Source organism: Chelonoidis abingdonii, chromosome 4, assembly GCF_003597395.2.
Source record: "Chelonoidis abingdonii isolate Lonesome George chromosome 4, CheloAbing_2.0, whole genome shotgun sequence".
NCBI lineage: Eukaryota > Metazoa > Chordata > Testudines > Testudinidae > Chelonoidis > Chelonoidis abingdonii.
The window spans coordinates 126,946,188-126,958,351 of NC_133772.1; the positions used below are offsets into that span (position 1 = coordinate 126,946,188).

The window sequence follows — 12,164 nt, forward strand, 5'->3', positions numbered from 1 at the left end:
AGGCAGGGGTTCTATGGGAAAAACAGTATATGGTAAGGTAAGGCTGGTTCATAATGCTTATGTAGAAGAGGGCTGAATTAAGAGGCACAGGCAACCTTATTTCTGCCATTTTCTAATTTTTTCTTGTCTTTGCAACCTTAATACTCGTTTAACACAGATATGCAGCATTAGATTTAAAAAACAACAAAACCAACTTAAGTCAGGTGAAAGGCTAATTGCTTTTACATTTTCTTATAGTTTTTTTTTTTTTAAAAAAAGGGGTCATTTTCTATATTAAATTTATACGGTAGGTTTAGAAAACTGACTTGAGGCAGAGTAAGACGTTTATTAAGTATTGATTCCAATCCACAGCTTTTTCCATTAAGTATATTTAACAGAACAGCCTATTTGTATGAGGCTTTTACCATTTTAATATACTAAAATATACATCAAGATTGGTGCAGATAAGTTATGATCTAAAAATAGTTCTCAAATATATATGGAGGGCACAAGTACTTTAAGCAAAATATAGGAAGATTAAATATTTTAATTCCTTTCAAGAATGGTTTTTAACTTCATAAGATTCGACTGTCTTTACACTAACAAATTATATACAAACAATGCCACAAAACTACTTTACCAGCAAATATGTAAAAAATATACACATACATATACACACAGTTCCTTTTCTGTCTAAGCTGCATTAAGGTGGTTTTTTTTTTAAGGAAATACAGTGTAAATACATGATTAATATTTATGTACTAACTGCAATTAATTTTTTTTTTTAATTTGTAAACAAGATTCATAGCAAGTTAAAATAGTTGAGAGAAGCATACATTGTGAAGGCTGGAAATGGATGGGACTAGATGAAAAAATGCGCATAAAATGATTTAATATTATACATGTTGAAAAAGCTTGTATTGCTGTGAGAGCTGGGATGGTTTGGAATATACACTTAATCTAAATTAATTGCTGGATTTCACTGTTATTTTACAACAAACAAATCAAAAACAAAATAGCCAAAAAACATTTGAATGTATTTAAAATTTGGGTATCACATTTTCAGGGGTTGGGATCAACTCCAGTAACAAAGGAATTTAACTTGTTGATGTCATCCTGCCATTAAACAGTATTTTGCTTTATCAAGAAAACCCACCTCACTAGTGACATTAAACACTGATAAACTGTACAATAGCAAATAACAGATGCAAAAAAAACAAATAAAAAACCCACTGTAACTGATCTTTTTAAGTGATGAAAAAAATTAAACATGGACATCTACCAAGAATGTAGTCACTGGCAACATGATTGCATGTCCCTAATCTATGTGCAAGTAATTAAAATTGTGTTCTGCTCTGCAGTTTAACAACTGCCAACTAATATCTGAAAGGAAATGGAAGCTGCCTCTGAATAGAGCCAGTTATAGGCTCCTCTTAGTCACAGAAGAGATGTTTATGAAGAAATTTTTGAGAATGATGGAAGTGATCTCTACACCAGGTACTTCCAGGGCACTTGCCACTATAGTGTTAAGAGCCAAGATGCTTAAGAAAATCAAGATAACAGTTTTGAGCCTGTCTCCCTGGATAATATCAGATTAATCAGTATTAAAAGTAGTACTGGTCGGTATTTACACTTTTGTGAATGTGTATAGGGAAGAAAGCAAAATAGAATTGTCTGTTTATTTGCACATCTGCACATTATACAGTGTGTTCAGATCTGTTTAAGCTTATTAGGAGTTATGAAAAGTGTTAATAACTATAACAGAGTTGGTTACAATGAAGAGCTCAAGTACAATAACTTTACCACAAACCTCATCACGCTAATGGAGATATACAGCACTGGATTTGGAAATTTGTGTGCCAATTACGTACACACAGATGTATAACCCACTATAATCAAAGTTTTAGTTAAACCTTATCCTGTGTATTTTGTAAAGTGCCCCCCCCCCAAACTTATAGTAATGAACAGCACATGTGGTGAATCCCTTTTTCTATCCCCTATACAATTTTCTAATTAAGATCATAGGGTATCCACATCTGCAACACATTTTAAAGACAGCGTCCTAGTTTAAAGGTGAATTTATTTATTTATTTTTTATTTAAATTTAAACCTTTCTGTGCAGCTTTTGCAACCTAAATAAAATTCTTCTAGTCTATGAGAACCAAGAAGCTAACCATAAACAGATCAGTTTTACTGAGCAAGTTGAATGAGTTGCAAGCAGTAAACAGACAGCACACATGGTGAAAAGTGAAGTTTGAAAATATGAATTATTAAGAGACTTAATGAAAAAGAGAGCTTATAAAAATATAATATTATACCTTGACAGTGTGGATCTATGTAGAAATAATATATTCTAAGGGCATCTCCCTGTATACTTTGATTGTGGGGAATCTGTAAATGAAGTAAAACTAAATAGCCATTTCTTTAAATTCAGCTGTCAAAAATAGTTTATGTATATGATAAATAGACAGAGGTATGCTGTCTATTACAGTATATGTCAATTAACTTGGACGTACCTTTACCAGCATGGCTGATATATTGGTATACTAGCCTAATAGTAGCAAATGGTAATGACTGCAGCTACAATATACTACTTGTAACATAACTCCACTTACAAGGATTCATTCAAGTGGTGTCAAGTGATTATGATGCATTTACCCAGGTGTGAAATGTTCACCTGTGACCTTTTAATATAGAAATTACCAAATAATTAGACAAGGAAAAAAATAAACTCAACCCCCCCGCCCCCCCCCCCCAAAAAAAAACCCAAAGAGATCAAGTAAGCAATTATTCTACTTTCAGTACAATCAGTTCAGTCATTAAATCTTCACCTTTGGGGGAGTAGGGGAAGTTAAATGGCATCTCCTCTCAGCTGTGACAAGATGCTTAATTGATACAACCAGCCAGCGATAGGGGTACCCAATATAGTGGATTCTAGTATATCTAACAAACAAGAGCAGTAAATGTGCCATTTTAAAAACCAAGAACTTGTTTGTAAAAAATTTTGCTTAAAAAAAAAAGGCAGAAGCTGAATGCTGTCATGACATTCAGTTAATCAATATGTATTAAAGGAGCCTGAAGTATATCATGCTGTGAGATGGCAAAAACAATAGTTTGTAACAATGTAACCTTTAAACAAAGAAAGATTATTAAAATATATTCTGCATATAATTTTAACTAAATTACGAAATTGTATTTTTGTACTCTACTTAGGGTACCTCTTACCTACATCAGTTCTGTAACTGCTTTATATTTAAAGTATAATTAATTTTCATGATAGGCATCAGTACATCAGAAGACAAAGAAACTAGTATTTTTCATTTAAAAGGTATTTTTAACAAAGGTAAGACACTGCATTTTGTTTTTCTTCTCTTAAATTTTCAAAATTGTTGTCCCTTTCAATAATTTGCATAAAATTCTAAATTAAAAGGATAATGCACATTACTGTTTATTCACACTATAAAAACACAATATACAGGCCATATCCTTAAAGGGCAAACAACAGAACATGTCTGCAACATTCAGGTTCTTCAAAAACCCACAGAAGTAGGAATTTGATAATTTAGAGGGACCAATTATTGTTCGCAAGCATATGAACACTGAGTGTAATTTCTGAACAGTTACCAAGAGACTGTCCTTATTTTAAGTGCCACACTAAAAACAATGCTCATGACCCATACAATTATAACATTCTGTCTGACTTCTTGTCATATGGCTTCCATGTCTGATGTCCAAAACGAAACTCTTTAGTTACTGAAGAGCATCTATGGAGCCCTTTATTGAAGACAGTTCTTTGAGCATGCTCAAAAAAACCTTTTAAAATACACACAGTATCACAAAGGGACTGCTGATTCTAATGGCAAATCAAATGAACCAAGAAAAATATGGTAACTGAAATACAGCGAGCATGTTTCTGACTTGGCAGCAAATGCTCCACTGTGTTTGACACTAGCTACCATATGTTTTGGTAACATGCAGCATGTCCACAAGCAAGTATCAATTTGCTTTTCACTTCTGAACTTTTGGTTGGATGTTTTGATATATTAAATTGTTTGAAAACCTCCTCGTTCCTGAGATGAGCACAATAAAATGAAATGAGTTCCATCTAAAGCTGCCACTGGGACATAATGCTATGTATTTCCAGCATTGTTATTCTCTTGCTGAGTCATATTTAAAATATCAATCCTCCGCAAGGCGCCATTTCTGTGACTCTTCTTGACGCACATCTGGCCGGATTTGGTTTCTCATTCCACCTAAAACATTTGAGGTTGCCTCTGTTGCGACAATGAGAGGTTTCACCACAGCTGGTGGAATTTGGCGGAGGACTCCTCCTACTGCTCCCGTTACCCCTCTGTTCTCATGCTCTCGAGCAGCAGTTTCATATATGGTCTGGGCAGTGTCTGTAATTCCCTTGGGAAATTAAACAGCAACAAAAAAATAATCAGTTACCTAAGAAGAAAATCCATCCTCTTCACGTTAGGGCTTGTCTATGTGGTGGGGTAATGCACTCTATGGAAGTGTGATTTCTAAAGCACACTAACATGCTGCACTTAAATTGATCTGTGTAGCCCTGCTGTTGTGCACTAATGGTTCCCTAATGCACTTTAATGTAGAACTGTTTCAAACAGCACTATGTAGAAGTGCGCGAGCAGAGTCTACATGGACCAATTAATGTGCACCATATTAGTGTGCTTTAGAACTCAAACCCCCATAGAGTGCATTACGCATTGTGTAGACAAGCCCTTGCTCAGCAGAAAACTATTTGTGTGTATTATATCAACATTTTACTGTAACTAGACAAGTTTAATGTGGTTGTTTTGATTTTTTTTTTTTATTAAAATCTGATAAACATAAGAAGACTGATTTATATAAATGCTCAGGGGAACTTCTTGGGCAGTGAAGGTAGCAGGTTTGGGCTATTCCAAAATGACAGAACTCACTGAAACTTCCTCACCTCTATTAGACTCATCTGTCCTCCAACTATTGTTGTCACACAAATGTCACCCCAAATAATGACCAGAATAAAAAAAAATGGACATTTTTACTAACACACAACAGGTGAAACAAACAACTGAACCACAATATAACTAACTACAACACAGCTAATAATTCAACCTTTTAACATGCTGCTATGGTAGAGAAATTTCACTCGTTTCATTCACAGGCTGCTGCTTAAATCATAAATGCCTGAAATTTAATTTTAGATAGTTTTAGATGCCACAAAATAAGAATAACCCCTACGTCCTTCTAAGGTTGTTGATTTTACACTAGGACAAATCAGCAGAGCAATATCAAGGGAGATTAGGTTGGATATTAGGAAAAGGTTTCTAACTATAAGGATAGTTAAACACTGGAACAAGTTACATACTGAGGCTGTGGAATCCTCATCACTGGAGATTTCTAAGAACAGGTTAGACAAAAACCTGTCAGGGATGGTTTAGGTATACTTAAATCCTGCCTCAGCTCAGAGAAAAGGAGCAGATGACCTGCTGAGGTCCCTTTCAGCCTCACATTTCTATGATTCCATGAATGCAGATCTGTAGAACACAGATTTTCTATTAACTCAGGTTATAATTCATCTTGTTTGCAAGTTGCCTTGGCCTAATTCTGTTTGTCAGATTTTCCCTGTGTGTGAGGCTTTTACAGGGTTTGGTCTAATGAATTAGACTGTATGTTTCAAATGATCTGACATTTCTCTCCAGCTGAAATTTCAAAATAAGAACTTCTTAATACCATTTTACATATTTCATATTTTGCTTTAACAAGGTTTAATGCCAGTTTAGTCAAAAATAACAGCATTTTTGCGTACCTCTTTTACCACACTGTATGCTTTGGCCACACCTTCCCGTAGGTCTACTGGCTGATGAGCTAAGCGATGCCGAGAGAATCGTTTGACCTTTTTTGTCTCAATAAAACTAGGACCTGGGGAGACCATGTCATAAGCAGTTTCTGCAGCTGCCTAGGGATCAGTTCAAATGAAAAAATAAATTAATACATTCTTAATATAGCATTTGATCACATACCTAGCCAAAACAATTTACAAAAATTACAATGATAATCCAGCAGGTACATTTTTTTTAAAGCCATAAATATGCATTTTATATGCATTCCTCCCTCCTTCGGTTGTTACCACAATACTAGCTAAATATGAGTTAAAAAGGGCAGACAAGCATGGCGTCAGAAGGTTTATATTACACTCCACGTTACATATTAGTAAAACAAACAGTCTCATCACTTTTACACACTGAACCACAACACAAGTCATCAGAAATAACAATTTATGTTCTGCCTCCTTCCTTTTATCCCAATGTACAGAGATATCATAACATTAAAACCCCTTTTTTATTTTGTTTCACAGTGGAATAATTTTAAATCAAGGTGATTTTAATCACTGACTTAAATGATCATTTAAATAATTTTAAAAAAAATAATTGATTTAAATCAGGTTGGGGCTTTGTAAAACTATTTTGAAAATTTATGCCACTGCAATTTTAAATTATCTTATAATAAACTCAATTATAAATGCTGCTTTTTAATTGTCGCTACTGGTAAGGTTTATATCTTATTTGAATCTTACAAAACGGCAGTAGTTAAAAATTGAAAATTAAGGCTCTGTTCCTAAAACACACAAGCAGGTATGTACCTTTACTCATATGAATAATGTCATTGACTTCAATGGGAAATCTCATATGCATAAAGTTAAAAATGTGCCCAGTAAGTATTTGCAGCTTCAGGGGCTAAAATTGTAATTTTAATAAACTCTTTCCTTTTAGGGCATAGAACTGTTTTCATTTCAAAACAATTTTGTGCTGATCTCACAGTAGGAATGAGCCCCTGGGCTTCTCTCTCTCAGCACAGATGAGCATTTTAACAATAGAACTTCTTAGTGGAAAAAAATTCCTATGTGACATCTAAAATATGTAATTCTACTAAACAGGACAAAATAGCCACTTTCACAATTAAAGACTATAAAATGGGAGAAGGATGGTAAAAAAAAAAAAGCAACATATACATTACAAATCATAACGGAAATTAAAAAAATATTTTTAACTTTTTAAAGCATGATTTTTATCTACCCTGATTTATTTGCTGTCAATGTTTTCATACTGCAAGTGTTTCAAGTAAAATCAAATCAATAAGCCCTCTGAGTAGAGACCATCTGTTTTCCATTTTTGTACAGCATCCATCACTGTGAGGCCTTGATTCCCAGTGGCGCTTTTGGGGACTACCATAATAATTATTACTAAAAAACCTGTTCTCTTGTCTAACCTCAGATATAATGTAAAATGTACCTGTATGGTTTGAACCATTCTGTTTGTTAGCTCTAAAGCTGCCATTGCAGTGGAAGTACCAAAGGAAGCTGCTCCTCTTTGAAAGCCTCTTACAATACGACCATCCTTTCGGTACTGTTCTATTGGTAACCATACTAAGTCCTTCAGACCTTGAACTGAAATTACAGCCAGAAGGCAAAAACACATAACTTGTTATATAAACCTTTATACCTTGGAAAGCTGCTAACTGCTATATTCAGATTATTTTACCAGTGTGATATTTGAACAGCAACAGAACTGAACTCACCTAATTGCACTAATGAATGCATAGGTCCTACTCCTCCCAGGATTCCTGGTAGCTGGTTTTTCTTTATGTCATTAAGCCATTCAGTGATGGCATAAGAGAATAGCTTATCCACACCTAACAAACTGTAACAGACAGAGTTATTAGTACTTATGAAAAGCAATGAGTGGGGACCCGCAGGGATCAGTTCCAGGTCTGCTTCTGTTCAATATCTTCATCAATGATTTAGATAATGGCATTGAGAGTACACTTATAAAGTTTACGGATGATATCATGCTGGGAGGGGTTGCAAGTAGAGGATAGGATTAAAATTCAAAATGATCTGGACAAACTGGAGAAATGGTCTGAAGTAAACAGGATGAAAGTCAATAAACACAAATACAAAGTACTCCATTTAGGAAGGAGCAATCAGATGCACACATACAAAATGGGAAATGACTGCCTATGTAGGAGTACTGCGGAAAAGGAAAAGAGGTCATAGTGGACCACAAGCTAAATATGAATCAACAGTGTAATGCTGTTTCGAAAAAAGCGAACATCGTTCTGGGATATATTAGCAGGAGTGTTGTAAGCAAGACATAAGAAGTAATTCTTCCGCTCTATTCTGTGCTGATTAGGCCTCAACTGGAGTATTTTGTCTAGTTCTGGGCATCACATTTCAGGAAAGATGTGGAGAAATTAGAGAGAGTCCAGAGGAGAGCAACAAAAATGATTAAAGGTCTAGAAAACATGACCTCTGAGGGAACATTGAAAAAATTGGGTTTGTTTAGTCTGGAAAAGAGAAGACAGAGGAGCCATGATAACAGTTTTCAAGTATGTAAAAGGTTGTTAGAAGGAGGTGGGATAAAAATTGTTCTTCTTAACCTCTGAGGATAGGACAAGAAGCAATGGGCTTAAATTGCAGCAAGGGAAGTTTAGGTTGGACATTAGGAAAAACTTCCTAACTGTCAGGGTGGTTAAGCGCTGAAATAAATTGCCTAGGGAGGTTGTGGAATCTCCATCACTGGAGATTTTTCAGAGCAGGTTAGACAAACACCTGTCAGAAATGGTCTAGATAAAACTTAGTCCTACCATAAGTGCAGGGGCCTGGACTAGATGACCTCTCAAGGTCCCTTGCAGTCCTATGATTCTATGACTTGAGGGATGTTTTTTTCTAGTCAATGAGAACAAGAAAAGACATTTAAACACTAAAATAAGGGGGAAAGTGAAGGCTATAATGCCATACTCACTTACTCCTGGCGAACTGAGGTATTTGATCTTTGTGCTCTCCCCAGCAAAAAAAATATATCTACAATTGCATTCTGGGGTATGTTAGTGGAAGAAAACTTGTGGGGAAAATTGATAAAGAAGAAGCACAGCTTCATGTTATTCCCATAGGCTCTGAATCAGGAAAGAACTTAAGTATGTGTTTAATTTTAAGATTTTCTGGTCAAGTTCAGTACATGGTTAAGAGCTATTTTGAACAGAGACACTTTCCTGAATTGGAGCCGTATTAGACAATTCTCAGTCCTAGTTTTCATCTCATTCACACCACAAATGTTTATAAACAAACAGTTTAAGTGCATTAAAAATGAAGTTTCTCCTTATAAAAATTATTGCAGTGTGCTCTGAATTTTAAAAATGATTAATATGAGAATTTGCTTTTTGCTTGGAATACCCACGTATTTGCAACATCCACATCCAATTTCCAGAAAAAAAATCATATTAAAATTTTGTAAACTCACCCATGTCGATAGCAAAGTCTCTTCAACTTTAACTCTGAGCAGTTTAATTGTGCAAGACCAATCAAAATCCCAGCTAATGTACCCTGAAAATTAAATACTTAGTCAATCTAAAAGCCTATCTGCAATACACAATCTGAAGTTGGGAAATAAATACTTAAAAACATTGGATCAAACACAAATTTTATTGAATATATTTTAAACTGCATACACGGAAATAAAATCTAATCCTATAACCTCTACTTATTTTATTACTGCAATTTGAACTATGCCAGATGAAAACTGACATAAGGTGCTTTGGATAAAGAAGCCACAATACTAACTTAGCAAACTGGTGTAAGGGAAATCTTTGGGTGGCACAGACCTCTCCAGCAGGAGAGGTGGAGATGGAGGTGTATCAAGGGGTGCACCCAACACAATAGCTGGAGTTCTAATGCGCTTCAGGCATCCTTAGATAGTGGCATGGTCCCTTGAGATCCATTCCTACTGGGTGAAAGTGGCTGAATAACACTTCCTGTGCTGAATAATGGTGAACCAGACCCATGGATCTACCCCACTGTTCTCACGTAACAGTTCCACGTTATTTAGTTTGTTGAAAGTTTAAATAAGTAATACTTGAGAATTTTCAAGACTACACTGCAGATGGGTAGGTAGCACAAAGTATAGTTCCATGCATAGAAAGAAAACACACAAACATCAGTTTTATCAGATAGTGTCTGTGTTGTAAACAAACCTGATCCATTGAGACATGTTTGCCATGGTAATCAAGACGTATTGGAACTTCTGATATAAATCGAAATTCTCTGAAATATACAAAGGAAACAATTTATTACAGTGAGAGAAACTGAAACAGGAAATAAATGAAGCCACTCAAAAGGAAAACCAAAGTATGAACCACAAATAGGTGCATGTCACATTATAATATGATTCTCTTCAGTTTTTTTGTAAGGCATATATCACTGTAGTGCACCTTAGACTGTTGTTCTACTCCAAAATGTGAGCATAAAAAGCAATGTGGGGTTCCAAGTTCACTGTTTCAATGACTTCCAGATCAAATCCGCTTATTGTAAAAGTTTATATCATCTTTTTCTAACTATCAGCCCAGCAAATTCATCTTGTGATCAGAAAATCAAGCTGTATTCCTTCTGTATCAGCACAATCTTTTCCATGGGCCAATTCTGCCCTTAGTTACACTGGTGCAACTCTACTGTTTTCAGTGGCTTTGCACACATGAAAATGAGAGCAGAATTTGGCCCAGGAATTGGAATGTAGTTAACCATTCTGTTGGTGATGCACGTGCTGGAACAGAATCTAGCTCACTCTCCCACAGCTTGGTTCTGCGGTGCTAAAGAAAGTGAAAAGTTGTGTGTTGAGTTATATCTGCTTATAACAATTAAGGCAGAATTGTTGAATAAGAAGGTGCAACTTCTTCAGTCACTTTTTAGGGCAAAACTACTTTAAAGCTCAACTCATGATATTTTACTATTGTAACCCTCTTCTCTCCCATAACACCCAGACCCTCCCTTAATTCACTGTCATCCTTGATCGTGTTAATTTTAATTTAGATTCAGCTCTTCAGTGCAGGGACCATTCATATACATGTGACAGTTTGAAAAAGCTAACAGGAAATTCAATAAATGATTATTTTTCAATGATACATCATAGTATTATATTTAAGCTCTGAAAGAAAAAGATAATGCCCATTGAGGCTGCACACAGAAATTATTGTAATGCCGCATTTTATAAAAAGCAATAAAAATGATAGAATACGTGCACACCTCTGGAAATCTTGCAACCAAAATTTACCTGAAAAACACTGGTTGATCACTGAACGATGTCTCTTCATGTGAAAAATGATGGTCCTCTCCATTAACCATATCCACAGAATCAACACTATCATTTTGGCTTGTTTGCTTGTGTACTGAGAAAGAAATGACCGGGCTTGGGTCCTTGAAATTGCTGACATGCTTGGGCAAACTACAGGTTACATCAGCACCAGGAGACTTTTTAACTGAGATAATAAAAATTTACATACAGTAAACAAATAATTCATAGTCTTTCACAGTAATTTCAAGCAGCCTGTTAAATAAGTGTTTTGGTGTGGGTTTTTTTGTCTAATGAAACAAATCCATGCTGTTACAGTTAAATGTACTGTAGTGTATAAAAACGGTTACTCGCCTTCTTGTAACTGTTGTTCATGTCCATTCCAATCAGGTGTGCGTGCCACGTGCACTTAGCAGCTCCTGTCAGGTTGGCTCTGGAGCCCCCTGGAGTGGCTCCTTCATGGTGCTCAATATATGACTTTGCTGACCTGACCCCTCTTCAGTTCCTTCTTACCGGCTACTCCGACAGAGGGGAAGGAGGGTGGGTATTGCAATGGACGTGAATACCCCATCTCGAAGAACAACAGTTATCAGAAGGTGAGTAACCGTTTTTTCTTCTTCAAGTGCTTGTTCACGACCATTCTAATCAGGTGACTACCAAGCGCTACCCTGGAGGTGGCGTCAGAGTTAAGGAATCGCTGGCTGGAGCACCACCCTGCTGAGTGATGCATCATCTCTGGCTTGTTGGGTGATAGCATAGCAAGAGGTAAACGTATGCACCGATGACCAAGCTGCTGCCCTGCAGATCTCTTGTATCGGGATCTGGCCCAGGAACACAGCTGAAGAGGCTTGTGCCCTTGTTCTTGTGCGGCACTCGGGAAGTCAAGCGGTGCCGTGGGTATGGAGCCAAGGAGCACCAGTGCTGAGGGTCTCTTGTGGTAGAATCCTTCCTCGGCACTGTGTTGCGTATGGATGCCAGAGCAGTCCATATGAATGCGTCTGGTGCCGGGTGCTGGCAGTCCGCAGCCAGCTCTGGGCGGAGAATGGATTCCATTAACAGTTGGTT

General features: G+C 36.3%; 1 protein-coding gene across 6 annotated transcripts in view; it reads right to left on the reverse strand.

Annotated features, from left to right (window-relative positions):
• Window positions 1-305: 305 nt before the first annotated feature.
• Window positions 306-12,164, reverse strand: part of ATG2B (autophagy related 2B) — an 82,893-nt gene continuing 71,034 nt past the window's right edge. For 5 of the 6 annotated variants that reach the window (XM_032769502.2, XM_032769503.2, XM_075065668.1 and 2 more), the window contains 7 exons: window positions 11,082-11,286; window positions 10,009-10,078; window positions 9,279-9,361; window positions 7,558-7,679; window positions 7,272-7,426; window positions 5,789-5,938; window positions 306-4,389 (listed from right to left, as the gene is read on the reverse strand). In XM_032769502.2, coding sequence (XP_032625393.1) covers window positions 4,159-4,389; window positions 5,789-5,938; window positions 7,272-7,426; window positions 7,558-7,679; window positions 9,279-9,361; window positions 10,009-10,078; window positions 11,082-11,286 — 1,016 coding nt within the window. In that variant the 3' untranslated portion in view covers window positions 306-4,158. The remainder of the gene's footprint in view (window positions 4,390-5,788; window positions 5,939-7,271; window positions 7,427-7,557; window positions 7,680-9,278; window positions 9,362-10,008; window positions 10,079-11,081; window positions 11,287-12,164) is intronic. The other variant, XM_075065669.1, reaches the window with a different exon arrangement.